General features: G+C 56.0%; 8 protein-coding genes across 8 annotated transcripts; 3 read left to right on the forward strand and 5 right to left on the reverse strand.

Annotated features, from left to right (window-relative positions):
* Positions 1 to 127: 127 nt before the first annotated feature.
* On the reverse strand, positions 128 to 2739 carry B0T15DRAFT_539449 (HMGL-like-domain-containing protein). The gene is made up of 13 exons (XM_062869731.1): positions 2527 to 2739; positions 2365 to 2455; positions 2258 to 2309; positions 2178 to 2185; positions 2012 to 2112; positions 1935 to 1950; positions 1690 to 1872; positions 1272 to 1405; positions 1137 to 1219; positions 1029 to 1081; positions 865 to 971; positions 550 to 812; positions 128 to 496 (listed from the first exon to the last, which is right to left on the reverse strand). Exons 1-13 carry the CDS (start codon positions 2581 to 2583, stop codon positions 334 to 336), a joined length of 1311 nt encoding a protein of 436 aa, XP_062718965.1. The 5' UTR covers positions 2584 to 2739; the 3' UTR covers positions 128 to 333.
* A 530-nt stretch (positions 2740 to 3269) lies between these two features.
* Positions 3270 to 4905, reverse strand: B0T15DRAFT_266245 (NRDE protein-domain-containing protein). Its single transcript, XM_062863408.1, has 2 exons — positions 3573 to 4905; positions 3270 to 3518 (listed from the first exon to the last, which is right to left on the reverse strand). Exon 1 carries the CDS (start codon positions 4773 to 4775, stop codon positions 3648 to 3650), a length of 1128 nt encoding a protein of 375 aa, XP_062718966.1. The 5' UTR covers positions 4776 to 4905; the 3' UTR covers positions 3270 to 3518; positions 3573 to 3647.
* Positions 4906 to 5181: 276 nt separating this feature from the next.
* B0T15DRAFT_539453 (uncharacterized protein) lies at positions 5182 to 5920 on the forward strand. The gene has a single exon (XM_062869732.1). The coding sequence runs from the start codon at positions 5602 to 5604 to the stop codon at positions 5878 to 5880; it is 279 nt and encodes a 92-aa protein (XP_062718967.1). The 5' UTR covers positions 5182 to 5601; the 3' UTR covers positions 5881 to 5920.
* Positions 5921 to 6858: 938 nt separating this feature from the next.
* On the forward strand, positions 6859 to 8809 carry B0T15DRAFT_539454 (uncharacterized protein). Its single transcript, XM_062869733.1, has one exon. The coding sequence runs from the start codon at positions 7020 to 7022 to the stop codon at positions 8529 to 8531; it is 1512 nt and encodes a 503-aa protein (XP_062718968.1). The 5' UTR covers positions 6859 to 7019; the 3' UTR covers positions 8532 to 8809.
* Positions 8810 to 10837, reverse strand: B0T15DRAFT_539456 (transcription factor Tfb2-domain-containing protein). Its single transcript, XM_062869734.1, has 2 exons — positions 10523 to 10837; positions 8810 to 10463 (listed from the first exon to the last, which is right to left on the reverse strand). Exons 1-2 carry the CDS (start codon positions 10650 to 10652, stop codon positions 9079 to 9081), a joined length of 1515 nt encoding a protein of 504 aa, XP_062718969.1. The 5' UTR covers positions 10653 to 10837; the 3' UTR covers positions 8810 to 9078.
* A 68-nt stretch (positions 10838 to 10905) lies between these two features.
* B0T15DRAFT_266285 (HotDog domain-containing protein) lies at positions 10906 to 11969 on the forward strand. Its single transcript, XM_062863409.1, has 7 exons — positions 10906 to 11148; positions 11206 to 11246; positions 11312 to 11330; positions 11392 to 11457; positions 11517 to 11631; positions 11706 to 11771; positions 11834 to 11969. Exons 1-7 carry the CDS (start codon positions 11110 to 11112, stop codon positions 11920 to 11922), a joined length of 435 nt encoding a protein of 144 aa, XP_062718970.1. The 5' UTR covers positions 10906 to 11109; the 3' UTR covers positions 11923 to 11969.
* Positions 11970 to 12303: 334 nt separating this feature from the next.
* On the reverse strand, positions 12304 to 13748 carry B0T15DRAFT_266522 (peptidase A4 family-domain-containing protein). Its single transcript, XM_062863413.1, has 2 exons — positions 13091 to 13748; positions 12304 to 12966 (listed from the first exon to the last, which is right to left on the reverse strand). The coding sequence occupies exons 1-2, from the start codon at positions 13483 to 13485 to the stop codon at positions 12528 to 12530; spliced, it is 834 nt and encodes a 277-aa protein (XP_062718971.1). The 5' UTR covers positions 13486 to 13748; the 3' UTR covers positions 12304 to 12527.
* B0T15DRAFT_266521 (copper amine oxidase) lies at positions 13749 to 16634 on the reverse strand. Its single transcript, XM_062863412.1, has 4 exons — positions 16107 to 16634; positions 15435 to 16000; positions 14544 to 15346; positions 13749 to 14445 (listed from the first exon to the last, which is right to left on the reverse strand). Exons 1-4 carry the CDS (start codon positions 16407 to 16409, stop codon positions 14012 to 14014), a joined length of 2106 nt encoding a protein of 701 aa, XP_062718972.1. The 5' UTR covers positions 16410 to 16634; the 3' UTR covers positions 13749 to 14011.
* Positions 16635 to 18340: the final 1706 nt, after the last annotated feature.

Consider the following 18340-nt stretch of genomic DNA (forward strand, 5'->3'; position numbering starts at 1 on the left):
GCTACGGTATCGGCAGAATGCTACCTGCCATTTGTGGAGCGTTAAGAACGGCCGAACCACGCACTCGCGCAGGACGTTCGCTATCGCCGGCTTAGGACTCACAGGCAGTGTATGTAAACGGGAGTGGTGTGCTGAACAAATACAGGACTCAAGTCCCCGGTTTGCATTGATCTTCACCTTGCAGAACCTTTCTGTTCCGCATCTGGTACATATATGCGCAGACTTTTGAACAAACATTGCCTTTTCCCGAATAATCAACCAACTCCGAATGATGTGGCCCAACGACAAAATGAAACTTCCCTCAGACAACTCCGAGAGCATCTCCCAAGCAACTTACTGCCCGTTCGCGATCTCGACCGGTTCGCCATTTCGAATCTCGACCGGCGGGGCCTTGCCGGGCTGCTCATGAAGGGTCAGGTGGAAGCTTCGGATAATCGAGTCCGCATCATCGATGGCAATCGGCCGTACGTCAGCCAGAGCCTTGATCTTGGCGGTACTGTAGAGGCCGTTAGTCTAGAACCGAGTTCCGGGAAGATAGGGTCTACGTACACTTCCTTGACCTGGTCATCTGTCATGGACAGGCCTAGCTGTCCAACTCTTGTCTTGACGGCGTTCCAGCCTGTCAGACGCGAAGCGAAGTGGACGTAGCGGGTAAGGCCAAAGTCCGCCGGATTGAGAATCTCGTATGTGCTGGGGTTGTTGAGGATGGCCTTGGCGTGGATGCCAGCCTTGTGGGTGAAGGCGCAGAAACCGGTAATGGGGTTGTTGAACGGCGTGTTCACCTCAACAGCCTCGGCGACCATGTCCTCGATCTGGGACGGGTTAACGGTGGCTCTTGAAGTCAGATGCTGGGGTGCAACGTACCTCCTTGAGCATGTGCAGCTTGTACTTGCTCTTGACATATTCGGGGCTGGTCACGACCATGCGGGCCATGAGACCGCCGAGAGGGGTGATACCATTGCGCTCACCAACTGGGGAGATCCAATCAGCTCTTATCAGCGGAGAGGTCAGTCTCTGTGTGTACTTACTGCCAAGCACACTGGTGTCAATGTGGGTAGCTCCAGCCTCCAAAGCGCAGTAGCTAAGCCGAGTCAGCAATTGGTGAGTGGTGAAACACAGTCGATCGTCTAGCTTACGCATTGGCAATACTGCAGCCAGTGTCGTTGTGAAAGTGTGTCTCGATATCGCAGGAAACAACGCCCCTCAGAGTGCGGACGAGCTATCAGACCGAGTCAACATATGGTTTGGAAGGAACTTCGAAGAAGACATACGTCGTAAACCTGCCGAGGGGAAGCGCAGCCGACGGTATCAGCGATACCAACACGGTGGACGCCGACCTTGTCGACCGCCCTGTACAGAGACAGGAGATCGACCAGGTCGGAGCGGAAAGAATCCTCGCTAGAGACTGCTAACGGTCAGCATCCAGTTACGTGAAGTCACGGTCCCGCATCTCCATGCGAAATCGAGAACACAGGTGCGCAGACCGCCCCGGATTGCCAGTGTCTCAACAGCAAGGAGAACAAGCCACTGCCCTCCCCGCGAGAAGCTTGTTGTGTCCAGTACCGTGCCCACAGGCAGCGCCCGCCATTCTATAGGGTCGTTTCGGGAAATCGGGCTTGGTCCGGCTAACCGGTCTCGGCGGTTTGGGGGTGACGGTGCGGTGAAGGAACTAGGGTCCGGTTGACTCACATCGTACTTCCAGACCCTTAGACTTGATGTACTCGATCACCTCAATCGCCGTCTTCTCGATGTACGCCATGTCCTTGCCGTGGCTGTGTTCCCGGAGGAAGCTGGATGTGCCAATGACAACATCCAGGCCGTCAACACCAGTCTCGACGGCGAGCTTGGCGTCGCGCATGTCGCAGCGAACATCTTGTGGGGCGTCAGTTTGGAATTCTCAAGGGTTGCGTAGACCGCCGAGATCGGTGACTCACGTGTGAGGATCTTGGCCTGTGGGGGCTGTTAGTCGGCAGTTCTCGAGTGTCCCAGTGCAAGTCTAAGGGGTCCGCACCTTCAGACCAAGCTTGCAGATGGCCTCGCAGTCCTTGCGCGACTGCTCCGACGCAGCGGGCGAGGTCAACTCGATATAGTCAACACCGAAGGCGTCCAGGGCTACACAGGGTGTTTAAGGTCAGGTACCGGGAAAGGGAACCGTCAAGCGGGGCAGGAGATCGTACCCTTGGCACTGTTGACGAAGGAACATCAGAGTCAGCACAAAATGCTCCGAAGATCATGGTTCAAGGCCAGGAGTACTAACATCTTGATCTTGGTCTCCGTGTCGAAGTAGGCATTGGCAAATTGTTCACCCTCTAACACAGGGTCAGCAATTGGGTTCGAACGGGACAATCGACGCCGATTACGGACCGCGAAGAGTCGACTCGATGATCTTGAAGCTGCCAACATTGGAAAGGAAGTCGCCTACAGGCTGGTATGGGTTCGAACGGAAATGGGCGCCCTGGCAACACATATGTGAGTATCACGGCGGCAAGGTAGTAGTGTTGATAAGGCGATAAGGACACAACATACCCCATTGGAGCCGCCATTTGTGCCATTGGCACCGTTTGTTCCGTCTGTACCGCACATTGTTCTGTCTGTATCTAATGATTTTCTTGCAATGGCAATTCAGCGAAGGAGATGTTCAAGGTGCGAGAGAAAACAAGAGAATCTGGAAACCAGAAACCGCGGCCAGGAACTTCCCGATGTCGCTGAAATAGTCGCCGTTTTGTGGCCCTCCCAGTGTGAGTGACTCAGGCAGAGTTTTTTTTTTTTCCGCGGCAGCTGTAACCCGCAGTCATCAACCCCGCAGCGGCACAAACGTGACCCCAGAGGCGAATGGAAGCGCGGGGCGCGGGGTCTGATTGGACAACTCGCTCGAAGCGGCCATGTGCATTAACGTCACACCAGCTTACCCGAACCCAAGTTCCGGTTACTAGTGTACTTGTACCATGGTTTTCTTGATCCACGCTCGTGGCAACCTCAGATGAGGTCCACATGTTGAGAATAGGAACCTACCGAGTAGGTAGCCACGGTAGCTATCATTCCTTGCGTGGAATACTGCTAGGTATGCTTTACAAAAAGTTCAGGCCGGTTCGACCAATATTCGTACCTCAGATCAAAACGGTCTGACTGTCGAGCGGAACGGGGATTGAAGAACCCGGAATCGCTGACCTCCATGTCAGCGGCGTGTGGGTCTGTCCCGTTCTGCAGTTGCTTGTGTGCGTTGTTCTTATAGCAGTGGTGCGCAGAGATCTCATGCCGCTTCACCGGTTAGGTTGTTTTATTCAATCTCGGAAAGCTCGGATCGCCTGAGGGCAGACTGCCGCACCTACCATAAAATAGGAGTCATCAACCATCAAGTGAGGATTGCCAGTGACTCGTAACATCCCGTCCGCAAGTGGGATCAACACGGAGACGGAGACCCACATTCCGGCTCACGGCTCCGCCTCGCTGGGCGGCTGAGTGGGTCCGTTCTTCGCTGTTCAAAATCCGGGGCAGCGCAATGGATCCGCCGTGCCTGTCTTACCACGAACTTATTATTATTATTATTATTATTAAAAGGCCTGTGTACATACAAAACAGTGGTAGTATTTCGTTTCTACCACAATCCTGTTGAACGTCATAGGATGTTGCACCGGCAACGCAATATCTTAGTTGCATAACTCGGCATCCTGCTCCCACCCCTCGATCTTGAATCCGAAAGTCTGGTCTCCTTCCCCTCTTGGAATGGCATTACCGTTGCAATCCCAGAGAGCGCGCTCCGTATACCTGACGTTCCCGTCCCAGTCCACAAGGATAACTGTCTGCCGCTGGGTGCCGTAGAGGCCAGTCTGAAACCCGTTGGGCGTCTCGTCGGGGCGTGCGGTAATCGTCAGCGTCTCGGTGGCATCCGAGTTTGGGCTTTTCTGCTTCACGTTGCCGCGTTGTTGTGCGTCGCTCATCTCCTGTTGGTGCTCTATTCCGCCGAAGGCTGGAATGAAGATTGAGTCTTTCAGGAGGGGGATGCCATCTTCCAACTCCATAGTATGGTCAGATGGGAAATTTTCCGTGTCCAAGATCTTGAAAAGCGAGGCAACGAATTCATCCTCGGTGGACTCCCCGCCTACCGAAGCCACGGCGTCGTTCAGAAGGTCGAGGCCGTCGCGGATTTTGGGCCATAATAGTTCCCTGTTCGCTTCGCTTGGCTCGAGGTAGGTAGCGTTGCTGAGGCCGTAGAGGGAATCACGCTCGCCGCAGATCCAGGGCACTTGTCCGGCGTGGTCACACCGGTTGGAGATGATTGCCAGGGGCTCGATGTTTCCCCCCCGCCGGGCCTTGCGCAGCTTGCCACAGATCAGGGAGAATCCCCCGACACCCTTCACCCCGCCATCGTCCAGCATGCGGTGGACAAACTGGTCCGTCGACTCTGCTGGATCCGCAGCCAGCCAGGCCGTAACCATGCCGCCGCGACTACGCTGGCCGGCGACGGGATGTGCCGCGTCACGGGTATCCGTCTCGCGGTAGTTGGTTAGGACGGCAAAGTTGCCGCCTTTGGTGATACCTAGCCATGTCCCTCGCTCCGCACGCTGCAAGTCTCGACTGGAGAGAACTTCGACCTCGTCGCTTTTTGCGGATGTCACCGCGTTTGAGCCCTGTGCTGAACCGTTTGCTGTGTGGTGTTCGGGCTTGGCGGTCCACCAGTGCGGCCGACTTGTTGGCCGGAGGATGTACTCGTCCCGGTTGTCAAGCACAACCAGTGCATATTGGGGATGCGCCGTCGTAAGAAGGACGATGCACATCTTAGGAGTTGAAGGTTTGGTATATGTTTTTGGTGTGGATGTTGCGTGGAATAACTAAGGTAGTGGGTAAGTAGGACGATGGATCATGATCAAGCGGTCGGACATCCCAGGTATATATACCTAACCTTAGCTATGCGGTCAGACCACCGCCACCCGACCACGCATGTTGGCAGCACGCTAGCGTCTGTTCAGACACCTGACAGCGCACCGACTTACGAGTGTAAAATAGGAATGACATTGGGCTGCAATGTCCGCGACGTTCAATGCCAGAGTTGCTCGGCTGCGGAAGCATAGCATCTAGCCAACCATTGCTCTTCCGAAGGAGGTCCCCAATTGCAGGGTCCAAAAATGTTGTACAGTACGGATACATACATACGCCAAGCCCGCAGCTCCCATAGTTACATTTGTAACTTAAGAGTTTTACGCAGGCGAGGAGCTAATCGAGGCTATCGAGCAAGGGGAGAAAATCATAATACAGGGAAGAACTCGGAATGATTAAAAAAAGACTAAGATTGAATAGAGGCCCCAAGGGAAAAGGGGGAAACACAGTAAAGGCAGAAATAATGAAGGAGAAGATCAAACAGAAGATACTGTGAAGAAGACAAGAAAGAAGACGAGGAGAATAAAATAGGCCGCTGTGGCGGTAGCCGAATGGACTGCGTTCCGTCTCCAAAGTGGTGATTCCAGCTGACGTCAATGTTCTGTTGACTATGGTCAGGGCGAGGCAGGGTAGCAGCGTGAGAGTGAGGACCAGATTGGGTTTGAGGGCACGGACAGCAAGATACTAGGCGTTCTGCTTATGGCCCTGTCAGCCTGGCTATAGAGTATGCCGACGACTTTGTGGTGTTGGCAGGGCGTCAGTGTTGCGAGTTTCGCCCGTTCTAGGCTGTTACCTATGTTATTTAGACCTTCTCGAAAAAAATGCTTGGGTCGTCCCATCTCAGTCACACTCACTCCTTCCCCGGGACAAGCAGTCATCTTGATTCAGGCTCCTCGGGCTTTCATCTGCACTCACTCACTCGGGTCGACGACTCGCGATTTCCCCATGTCTTCCATCTTGCCAGCACTTTCCCGACGTCTACTTGATATCATCGAGGACCACTAAGGTCTAGCAACTCTTTACTCTCCGAGTCTTTACAAGGCAGGTACGTACTCAACTGGAAAAGCCTTATCCTCAAAGACCGAACATTCTGTTTGTTCATCCATCTTTTTTTGGGTTTGTACATCTGCGAACAGCACGAAACAATTTCAGCAACCAATTGCTGCGACTCCCGGCACACATCACCTGTCTTATCACTTTCGGTTTTGATTGATCACTTGTCCTTCACCCCCCGCTAACCTGCCATGCCTGGAAGAAGGAGGCACAGAAACCGGTCTTCCGAGACGAACTCCTCGTCCGGAAACAACGAGTGCTATACTCCATCGCCTGTCACGAGAAGGGTTCTGAAAACTGGATCTTTCGAGTCTCCCGGGACTGCTAACTGCGACTCTCCGGGAAGAACGGCGTCCGCTGCGTCAACACCGCGCGCGATCCGGAGTCTGGCTCCCTCTGTCAGCCCGGAAGGTACGTCAGATATTTATCAATGGCACTTATCGTTGGATCATATATGCGTTTACTAATTCCGTATTCCACTGGACAGAACCTCCCTCGGTGGCAAGGGACACTGCTTCTCAAACGACATCGGCTGGGATTGACCGAGCTGATCATCCTCGTAAACACACCAACGCGTTCAAGGCGGCTAGTACTCCAAAAGACCACAGAAGACACCGGCAGCAAGGGTACGACAACGGTGCGGTCACGCCGCAGCATCTTGTCACCTCACTCTTCCTCCTAGCTCGCGTCTTCCGCAAGCTCCTGGTGTCAAGCCTTCGGATCCTTGGGGCCACTGTTTGCGCAACGTTGGTCGTGATACGACGCTCAGCAATCATCAATCTCTACGTCCTCGTTGAGGTCTGTGACATTTGGCGCGCTTTCGTTTTGGGCAGCTACAACGTGCTGTACCTTATTGCAGTTGCCCTGCTGGCGAAAACCTTGTCCCCATTGGCTCGGCTTACCGGATTCCTCCCCTCGACATGGCGAACGGCCCAGTACCCTTACCCGGCTGGACGCGGTACCGGGATGGCTCCGGAGGACAAGTCACCGTCAGAGGAGTTGTGACGGCCAACAACCGGCCCGTCAACGGTCAGCCGCGGCAGTTGTATACCTACCGCCATTCCGGTTCTTCCTTCTCCAGTGATACCAGCATGAGTATCGACGAAAATCGACTACCTCAGACCAAATTGGCCGCTACTAAAGCATCACAGCCGGAGTTTGGAATCCCGAAGTCTCGCACATTTAGCATCCTCTCCGGCCTTACCAAGTCATTCTCCAGCGGCTCCATCACCAGCCGAGGGAACAACAGCCGCAATGTCAGCGGACAGTCTTCTTCTGAGTCGAGCACCGTCACCCCTGCCCAAGAAGCATCTCATCACCCCGTTGCGCAGGCACATCGAAAAATCAGTAGCCAACATGATAAATCATCGCCTCTTTCACCAAGTCCCGGGTCGCCAGCAGTACCCTGCCTCCTCGACAATCCCAAAGAAGTCACAACCGCCATGCCACCGCAATACTGGGCTGGCCGATTTATGGCCTTGCATGACCGCTTCCACAACGAGCTACTAGAGCCTCGGCATCTCACTCAAATCTGCGAAGCTCAAGTAGCCCAGTTTATCTCACCGCCCAACTACAGCCGTTCCCAGGCAGCGCAGGCATCTGCTGCCGCGAAGAATAATCCCTCGACATCGATCTATGCCAACACTCGAGTTGCTCAGACTAGGAAACACACCCCGACCAGTTCGTCCTTGAACAGATCTCGCATCCACAGCCGCATCCCCCAGTCCGCTACGAGCGGCGCAATCTTGCAGACAACCGACCCATACCCTCCTCCTCCGTATTCCCAGGCGACGTTATCCTCCTCATCTCGCCATATCTCCTCCTCTAAGCAGATACTCCCCCCTACAACCAGCAGCATCCGCATCGTATCCACCAACACCAGGAATTTACACTTGCCCACGTCCGCCACGACAGCCTACAGCGGAGGCAACGGAAATGCCCTTGCCTTCATCCCAGAGAATGAACACGACCACGACCGGGGTATCGCAACCATCACTACCACCAGCAGCAGCAGAAACCCAGCTCCGAGCCAAGTTGTCAAGAGCAAAAAGAGCAGCACGTACCTCGCAGATAGCGAAGAATCCCGCGCCCGCCGCGTGCTCCTGCACCTCGAGCACATGTGTGCCACCCCGGAGGCGCGGGCGTCACTCCACTCCTGGCGGACGGCATATGCGCGCAAGACAGGGCGAGCGGAGTTCCTCCCCTCTGGCGTCAGTCTGACCACTTCTACTACCAGTAGTGCATCCGACGATGTCGATAGCAACAAAGAACGTACAAATGAGCAGCAGCATGGTGGACACGAGTTTGGCGAGAAGGGGAAACGGCTCGTGAGGCGGTTGCGGCGCAGTTTACTGTTTTCCGGGAGCCAGGATCGAGGGAATAAGGCTCACGACGAAGGCGGCTTGCTGGGAAGGGATGGAATGGGCTTCGTGCATGCACGGGAGAAGGAGAAGTTCTGGGCGGACATGTCCATGTCCAAGTCCAAGTCTGAGTGCTATGGGAAGGATGGGTCTGTGAAAGGGAACTCCGCTGATTTGAAGCGCGTGCTGGATGAGGAGGCTGAAAAGCTGAAGAGGCGTGGCAGGCACTTTAGCTTCTTTTGAAGCGGCTGTTATTGAGGGACGATCTCGGATGTTAGGAGAGCTCAGGAGGGGAGGAACTTTTTGTGTTGCGATTTGTAGGTGTATTATTGTATGGGTTACATGCGAAAGGCGGGAGCTTGTAGGGTGCGTCTTTGGCAAGAATATGGCGTTGGAGCCTTACAGGGAGCCGAGCCGGAAAAGGGTGTGGTTTATTTTATGGGCATTATTTTGCCTGGCCATGGGGAAATCAGGGGCTTGTTGGCCTATGAAGGAACGAGTCTGACATACGTAACTACCAGGTAGGTATGAAAACGGAACCTTTTATAGGTTTATACTGTGGTACACTCCCATGGCAGAGACATGTGCTGTTGCTATTCGCGAGTTCATCATCTACATTCCATCGTATTGTACATTGCCTTCGGAAGCTGTAGACTGCAACCCTTTTGAACGCCACCTACCCGTCAACTCCGATCCGTATAATGCTGTAACCCTGGGTCCCATATCCAGTCTAGTATGAACTTTCACCTTCATCCCGTCTCCAGCAACCAAGCGCCAACCACCTAGATCATCACTCGGCCTTCTTCCGGCTCTTGAGATAATCCCTCAGCTGCTCAAATTTGCTCGCGAAAAACATCCTCTTCCGATCGCTCTTCCACACCAGCACGCCAATCTCCTCGGCGTACTCACTTAGCGAGAGATACTCCTCGACCGAGTCGAAGTCCTTGAACAGGAAGCCGGCTGTCGTCCGCATCCGCTCGTTCTCGAGCTGCCACAGCCGGATCTGGTCCACCACCGTCGGCGGCAGCACGGGCCGCCCCGTCGCGGCCGCCGCGCGCACCATCTGCTCGTGCGCGTGCGACGCCAGGTACCGGATGATCTGGTCGGCCGTGATGCCGAAGCCGATGGCGCGCCGGATCGAGTCCCGCGTCAGCCGGCCCGTCACCATCCCCGCGAAGCGCATGTTGAGCTGGGTGAAGAGCGCCAGGACGGCGATCTGTAAGGGAGAGGAAGTGTAGGCGTAGAGACGATAGTTGGTTTCGATGATGATGGAGCCCTTGCTCGTGGCCTCGGGTGCGATGCCGAGGCTAGAGGCGTCCCCCGGGTTGTTTGCTGTTGCGGCGGAGAAGCCGGAAGAGACGGAGCGCAGGGCGGATGCGGAGCTGGTCAGGGTTGTGGCGAGGCGCGTGGGCAGGTATTGGCGCGGATCTTCGCGCGGGATGTAGATGAGACCGAAGTCGACAAGGGCGGGGAGCATGTTGCGCCGGGTTTCGGTCAGCGCGTCGGTGTCGTAGGCACGACCCAGTTCGAGCGAGGCGAGCATGAAGAGAAAGGAGAGCATGTCGATACTGTCCGGTTTTGTCGGGCCTTTTGCGTCGCCTGCTGCTGCCTTGGTGTGATCGGCGGCTTCGAGCCAGAGGAGAAGCAGTGTCCAGACCTGGGCGTTGGCCTCTTGGAGGAGGAATGTGAACCCCGCTTGTGTAATGCCAACTCCGCCTCTTGTATTCGGCCTCCGTTCGACCAGACGTCCCGCCAGTAGCAACTCCTTGACGCTGGCTTTGGGCCCTCCGCCTGAGGCACCACCTCCTGCATCGCCATGCACGGGAACACTGTTGACGACGTAGTGCAGGATATCCTCCCATTTCTTTCTAGCGTAGTTGTCCAGATAGGCAATATCAATCTTGGGATCAACGGGCAGTTTGCTGGGCACACCGAAGCTATTGTGCGTGCCACCCCCTTCCAGAGCCAACCGGAGGCTGTTTTTGAAGTTTGTCGTAAGCTGTATCTCCTGCGGCTTGTCCCTGCCAGGCGGGGTGATCTGGATGATGTGGAGGGACCTGAGGATCGAAAGGGCTCGGTCACGGTGCATCTTCCCCTCCGGACGTACCCAGACATCTAGCTCGGAGAGTAATAATGGCGAGGGCATGTAGAGGAGGGCCTGGACGAAGACCTTGGCTGCACGAACGCGGTCAGCACAGGCATGCAGTGGAGCATCGAAGCGGCCAAGCGCATACCCAAGGGAGGGAGCATGCGGCGAAAGATGGCAAAGGCTGTCGATGGCTGCTGGTAGAGCTTCCGGAAGGTGGTGCCGGGCAGCTTCTCCAGGTAGTCGGAGAGCTGGTACGACTGCGGCGCGACCGACATTTTCGCCTCCTCGCTTCCGCAGCAAATTCAAGGATGTGCTATCGCATTATTGTCGCCGCAATCGCCCGACTCGCCCGGGGTTGCAGCGCGGTATCGGTTTACCGCAAGCTGCAAAGAGATGGGGACTGTGCCGGTGAATGAAGGAGTGGAAGGTTGCGAGAACGATCAAAGTGTCAGCCTTGTCAATGGCCTTGCAGAATCACACCAAGGGCCTGGGCTGGGCTGCCTGGTGGAGTCAGTGACCAGTGGGGAATGATTCATTGGTCGATGGCACCAAGCTCGCCCCACCGAAGCTTTTCGACGTCACGGTGGAGTTTCCGAAGGCCGGCTCAGGCCGGGTGGGAGCTTCAAGGGGCAGATAAACTCGCGTTACCCAATTGACTCGCGTTGTGTCTTCTGTTACACAATAAGGTACATAGGCGCAGCAGTGGAAGGAGGACCACCTAGCAACAGGACTATGGCTACCAAGCTGAACCCGTTCCGGTTCGTTAGAACGGTGCGTTTCCGTCGTGGGCCCGACAACACAAATGATCAACGTTAACGGACTCGCCAGGTCTTGAACTCGTTCATGGCCGAGTCTGGCCTGGAGCCTCGGTAGGTGCCTTAGAACTGTGTGTGGCTCTAAATTGGACCGTAGTTAACATACTTTTTGCCGCCAGAATCTTTGGAGCAAAGAGCGTAAGTGAGGCGGCCCGACACGAGTTACTAGTAGCGTCCAGCGTGTGCTCATTACGCGAAGCTGCGCATCACAGATGCCAAGGAGGGCGTGGTGAAGTTTGAGCTGAACATCAACCAACACCACTTGGTGCGTATACATCGCTGTTTGTGTTTATCCAACGGGGCGGCCGCTGATTTCTCCCTTAGAACCGGCTCAAGATCCTGCATGGGGGGACCATTGCCGCGCTGGTCGACCTAGGCGGATCGCTCGCCGTCGCCTCCAAGGGTCACTACTCGACCGGAGTGTCCACTGACCTGAACGGTGAGTCTCACGATACTTATCTCAAGACGCCCCAGGTTGGCAACTACTTCACTGCGCTGACACTTCCCGGACAGTCACCTACCTCAAGAGTGGAGGTAAAAAGTGGGAAAAGCTTCGAGGGATTGCGATCTGCCAGAGGAGTAAGCGGTGCTGTTCTCTTGGATGATTTTTGCCGCAGTATAGAGCTGATGCGAGTTTGCAGTCGGCAAGACGCTCGCCTACACCACTGTGAGCTTTTGGGACGACAAGCGGAAATTAGTGGCGAGGGGTAGCCATACCAAGTCAGTCTGACAGGTCTAGATGCAAGACGGGCGAGCGAGCCAGCCAGCGCTGACATGGTTGCAGATTCGTTGCTCTAGCTGTAGCCGGCAGCGAACCATATACTGTTCCGGAAGGCGCCGAAAAATATATCGCTGAGGAGCGTGCTGCCCTTTCCGAAGGAGGCCAGCAAGATGTTGGCGAGGAGACAGCTACCACCGAAGAGCCTTCCGCTGAAGAGCCTTCCGCCACTGAAGAGCCTACCACCGTGCCGGGCGGAGGTGAAGCTTCCACCGTTCCGGAAGGTACAGATAAGTTCGTAACCGAGGGAGAGCCTGCCGCCAAGCCCTGATCACTACCGGAGGAATCCATCTCTTTATGATTCGATCAAGCCAGGGCATCCAAGATAAGGTATGTATGCATAAACTGCCTCATTCATTGCTCGACGCTCATCAACAGTGAATGAAACAGAGCATAGGCACGAATCAGTGGAGGTTTCTGCCCTCTGAAACGTCGCCGGGGACCGCGGCATAGATGATATCCCTCTGTGCTTATCTTACATAGCGACCATCCCCCCAAATAATAAAAAGCCCCGCGCCGCCGTCCTGGGTTTCACGGTACCTTAGGTAAGTAGGTATTCAAGTGAGGTGAACATCATCCGCCGACCCCGGACCCTGATACACACACGTCACGCTGTCGCCGCCGACCTTGCCGCACTCCACCACGACCGGCCCGTCCGCCTTCTCCCGGATGCCCTGCAGGCCAGCATCGGCCACGCCGCCGGTGACGCCCGTGTCGGTGGCGAACTTGGCGCCCGTGAAGGTGACGCTCCCGAAGTCGACCAGCGGCACGCCGTTGCTGCCCAGGAAGTCCTCGACCATCCACTCGGCGCTGAAGCCGCACAGCAGCGGCTGCTGGTCGGTCAGCGAGGCGCGGTCCGTCTGGCCCGTGCGGTGGTTGGCCAGCGTGAAGGCGGCCGACGACAGCGACGGCGCCGTCAGGTTGAGCGTCACCCGGTCGCCGGGGAGCATGGCGAAGTCGGTTAGGTAGGTCGAGTGGTTCGGGTACCATTCTATCCTGTTTTGTCGTTCCAATTTCTCTTTTGTTAACAAACATAATACCATTCCAATCCCGTAGAGGCGATAATAAGCAAAGCGATGTCTTTTTTCTCTCCTTTTGTTTGTGGTGCTCTTTTACCTACCATGCAGAATACGACGGCTCGCTGGCATTCAGGTACATGTCGACGCCCAGCTGCAGGATGGCGTTGGGACAGGGGGGCTGGCCGTCGATGCCGACCCAAGCCGAGACGGCGTGCAGCACGTTGCTGTCGGCTCCCGGCGGCAGGCGGAGCGGCGGGAGCGTGATGGTGCCCGTGACGGTGCGGTAGCCGGCTCCGGTCAGGACAGCGCCGGCCCAATTGCCGTTGTAGGTCTCGTCCGGCGGGTTGGTTTCGTCGTCAGTGCTGGGTGCCGAGAGGGCAGCCCTGGGACGCAGGCGTGAGCGTCGAACAGACGGAAACTGCTGCTGGTGGGCCGCAGAGGCCAGGACGGTGCTGAAACCGGCGAGGGCGGCGCTGATGAGGGTGATGGGCTTCATGGTGATGATCTAAATGGGCGGTCCGATGTTGCAGGTAGGTAAGAAAATGGAAGGGTGAGCGGGCAGAAGGTTCTTGCAAGTTCAGTTGGGAAGCAGCAGCGTTGCGTTTGGAGGAGGTGTCATACGGTTCAATGTTCCAGGGAGGAAAGGAGATTGGCAACAGGGTTTACCACAAATCTCCCGGTCGGATCTGTTGCGAGGGAGGTCGGTAACGACCTGCGAAAACACCTGCTAGGCAGTCTTACTTCGACTCGACCTGGCAGTTGGGGAGTGGAGGAGTGAACATGATGCGTGGACCAAATTCCAGGTTCTTTGGTTTATTATTCTGATCTTGAGCCTGGCTACGAGAACAAACAAAAGCAGCCCTTCCAGGTTTGCAGTGCGCCTCCCCACGAGAAGTATGGAAGCAAACCTTGAAGTCGCCCGTCCGAGCTCAACTCGCGCGTCTACGGCAGCATTAGGGGGTAAGCCATTCTTTGACACTGCCCAGGATAACTTCCAAGCTATAAACCCCCATCCGATTCAATTATTTCCCCTTGCAACACGCACCTCCGTTCTCATTCCCATTGCCATTCCCATTCCCATCTCCAAAGGCGAGCCTGCTAGTTGCATCCACCAGGCCCCTCCACCCATTCGCATCATTCTTCTTCTTATTGCTACTATTCTTCCCCATCTGGCTCGGCACGCTGACGTAGGAAGGCGGCACGTCCATGACCGGGTTCCCCGCGAAGAAGTTGCGCGGCCGCAGCAGCAGCGTCATGGGCTCGGCCGGCATGACGGGGAAGTCCTCCGGGGACGGGAAGTGGGTGACGCCGAAGGTGTGCCAGAGCACGATGTCGGTGTTGTCGATGCTGTCCTCCTCGTGGCCCGGCCCCGTCCAGGCGGCGAGGCCCAGCGGTTTGCCGTCGCCCGATGTCTGCGGCACGTGTTTGCCCGCCGGGTAGAGTTGGTCGTCGTGGTCTGTTTTATTTTGATTTTGTTCTTTTGTTAGCATTTGTTCAGGGATGAAGGGGAAAGTTAAGGTGTGAGGTCACTGAGGTAGGTCATTCATGACCTACATGGCGTGACGTGCACCGCGTGGCGGGCGAAGGGCGCCCGCTTCCACACCAGCGACCCTTCCTTCGGCAGCAGGCCCGGCACCTCGCGGCTGACCAGCTTGTAGCTGACGGGCTTGCGGCTGAGGGGGTTGAGCTTGTTGGTGTTGGCGATCTCCCAGGTGCGCGAGGTGGTGCCGTGGTAGTCGGTCATGGCCTCGGCCGTCGTCGCCAGCTTCGTGCGCCGGTTGTAGAAGGCGTTGCCGTAGTAGTTCTCCGGGCTGCCCACGGCCGCGTCGCTCGGCACGGCGTCCGACACGAAGACGGTGTTGTTCGGCCCGTCGACGTTGGCGTCGATGCGCAGGCAGAACAGGTGTTGATGATTATGAGCGTTGACGCCTAGGCTCACCTGCGTGCCCCAGCCGAGCGTGTCCTCCTCCGGGTGCATGGCGTAGGTGTTGAGGATGCCCGTCAGCTTGATCTCGGGCTGGATGGTGCCGTCCTGGTGAAAGACCCAGGCCACGACGTACTCGTAGTTGGCCGCCGTGAAGATCTGCTGGATGATGAGCTTGCGCCCGCGCGTCACGATGACCGACTCGTCGCGGAAATCCGTGTGCTTGAACAAGATGCCGGCATCTTCCTCGTGGATGCAGATGGCGTTCTTGATGGTGCGCAGGCCGCCCGCGCGCGTCGGGAAGTGCGCGTCCAGGTAGTGGATCGAGCCCTTGCAGTCGCAACCAAGCGACAGGCTGTTGGTCATGTAGCCCGCGCCGTACTCGCCCTGGTCGAGCGCGTGCTTGCGCTGGTGTGGGTGCTCGGGGTTGCCGCTGCGGGAAATCATCCGGTTGTTAGCCCAGCTCTCGGCCCCTTTCCTCCATCCTCGCCTCAGTGGTAAGACCGTGAGTTGCAACCTACTAGGGCACCACCATCTCGGCCAGGGACAGCCTGTAGAAGATGGGCCGGACGGTCCCCTTATCGTTGTACGTGATGTTGTTGAGCACAATGCCCTCCCGGTAGTTGAAGCCGATGTGGAACTTCCAGTTCTGCCATTCGATCTCGCGCCCGGCCATCCTGAATGATACGCCCTCGGGCTGCGTGATGTTGATGGGTTTGAGGTCGCCACGGTACCCGCCCCTCGCCTCCACCGCAGCCGGGTGGTAATCCAGGGCCGGCGCCTTGCTCAGCGGGCGGCGCACCTTGGGGATGTCAATGGCAATGATCTCCCCCTTGTCGGCGTCGTAGATGGGGCAAAAGTCGAGCGGATACTGGTACTGGCAGTTGTCGACGTCCGGGCGGTAGTACATCAGCGCCTGCTGCAGGCGCACCGAACTGCCAAACCGCTCGTCGTACCCAATCGTCCAGGGGTCGCAGTACACCTTGTCCATGTCCTGGGGGCAAATGCCGCTGATCTTGCACTGCTCGATGACTCTGGCGTCTTTCCTCACAATGTGCTCGACTAGCTGGAGCTCCTCCATGGTGATCTAAGCGGCTGTCAGCGAGTCTTCTTTCTTCTTCTTCTTCTTCTTCTTCTTCTTCTTCTTCTTCTTCTTCTGCTGCTGCTGCTGCTGTGCGCTCAGAGATGCTTACAATGGGCTGCTCTCCGTCCAGGAGCTCCCACTTGGTGATCTTGGTCTCAGCCAAGTCCACCAGCCCATCGTATACCTTGCCGCCCGGCGCAATTACCACCAAGTCGGCGACACGCTTCGGCCGAGGCGAGGTGTCTGGCTCCGCAAGCCATGCCGTCATCTCGGCCTTGCGCGGCTCCTGCAGCGAAACCACGTGGAAGAAGACATCGCCGTGCGCCTTCTTGACTGTTGCTATGGCCGTCTCAATCTCAGACAAGGTCAAGGGGTCGAAGGGATGGGGAAGGTCGACGGCGGTGGAGCCCATGATGAAGGGTAGAATCCTGGATTACTGAATGGGTTGGTCAAGCTAGACAGGTAGTAGTTATTCAAAAGTGCAGAGAACTGGACCGCATGTCTTCACCCTGGATCTTTTGTCAACGGGCTTGCCTCATATACCTCAAGAGTTGCCATCTCAACACCCCGTTATCCCGCCGGTTGGTGATATGCTGTGCTCCGGTCCTGGCCGCGTCGACTAACACGTCGATAAGAGCTCGGCCCCCTCATTTGTCGCCCCGAGTCCCGTTCTGCGATAAGGAGTCAAGGACCGTCAACGGGCTCTGTGTGTCTCAATCCAACAGCACTGAACCTTTCCAAAACGGAACGATATCACAAGCACCGACATGATAAGGGGCCTTATCAACACCTTCCAGTCAGGAGGTTGACAAACAGCTGCCCCGCACCACGGTGACACCACCACCCGTTGAGGTGCGAGCTCATGCCTCTGTTCTTCTCACGTGTAGGCGATAGTCAACTCACCCCCAACAATCGAATGCGGGGTCCGAGGGCCCCGCTAGTTAACCGAGTTTGGCATCAAACCATCAGTCTGCAGCAGCAGGTACAGTACGACCGGCGCTGGGCGGGACTCCCGAGGTCGCTTCCGACGCCGGCAGGTCCCGAAGTGGGGTGGCCGAGTCTCGGGATCGAGTGGGGCAGTCTCCGAGATCCCGACATCGAGCGGGTGCCCCACATGGCAGGGCATTGCCGGTTTGGGTGACGCGTTTGCGCGGACTTCTTTACTTCTTCGGGCCAGGCACGATCCTTAGCAAGCGGGATGTAGTAGTATCAACTAACACAGTTCTAAGTTCTATCCTGAGTCAAAGATATGATTCATCTGAATATTGGGGACTCAGATGCATGGACTAACGAGTTGAAGTTAACACTCCCGCGTATTTGATATGGTGACGGCTGAGAGTTCTGGTCACTAAAACAATGCAGACATAAGTCGACCACCCCCCATTCCGCCCAACCCCAATTCCGCCCAACCCCAATTCCGCCCAACCCCAATTCCGCCCAACCCCAATTCCGCCCAACCCCAATTCCGCCCACTTTGTAAGTCTTGGCGTCTAAACCACTCATCTTCTTCAACACCATCTATTACAGTCTGTTCAACCCAGCACAATACAGGAAGCATCTGATTCGGGGCTTTCTAACCTGCTCTCTTCAATGCCAGACTCTTCAATACGGCCAGCCTCAATTTGAGCCCGGTGGACCTGTTCAATGGAAGCGAACTGCTTGTTCGGATCCGGGACCACCCTCTTTCTTCTCGACGGCCGGGCTGCCTCTAACTGAACCTTTAGAGCCTCGTTTTCCTATTGCAATTGAGCCAATTTAAAGTCCTTCTCGTCAAATGCTTTCTCAACCTTCCTAAATAAAAGCCGTCGTATAGAAAGATCTTGCCGCCGGATAGCCAGGCTAGTTAGGTGACCGTAAAGGTTTACTTTCTTGCGTGGTATCTGGAATTCGACCTCCTGAGCTACAGTTATAGTCTGGCTAGGTAGCCTAGATGCCGGGGTCTATAGTAGTAATAGTGGATCGTCTTTGCTAAGCGCCTAGTTCGAACTTTCCAATAAAAGAGGGCTTATCAGTGGTTTCGCCATACTAAGAGGCCACAACCCGGATGCTTTCTACCCAGCTTTAATATTATAAACTGTAATTGCCTCCTTGCGAGCCTTGACGAGGCACTGCAATATCAACTGCTTGCATGATACCGTAGTTTCTAACCAGCTGGTTAACTGGTTGAGGAGCTTGCAGTAGGTATGCTTCAGGGGGGAGAACACTAATAAATCCAACGGCTGGAGGACGTGGGAGGTATAGGCTGGTAAAAAGAGTAGTTGGATATTGTTGCTAAAGCACTCCTATATAAACTCAGTGCTTGTATGGCTATCGTGGCCGTCCAGTATCAACAGACGCTTCTAG

This window comes from Chaetomium strumarium (genome assembly GCF_033439665.1).
Source record: "Chaetomium strumarium strain CBS 333.67 chromosome Unknown B0T15scaffold_6, whole genome shotgun sequence".
Classification (NCBI taxonomy): Eukaryota; Fungi; Ascomycota; class Sordariomycetes; order Sordariales; family Chaetomiaceae; genus Chaetomium; species Chaetomium strumarium.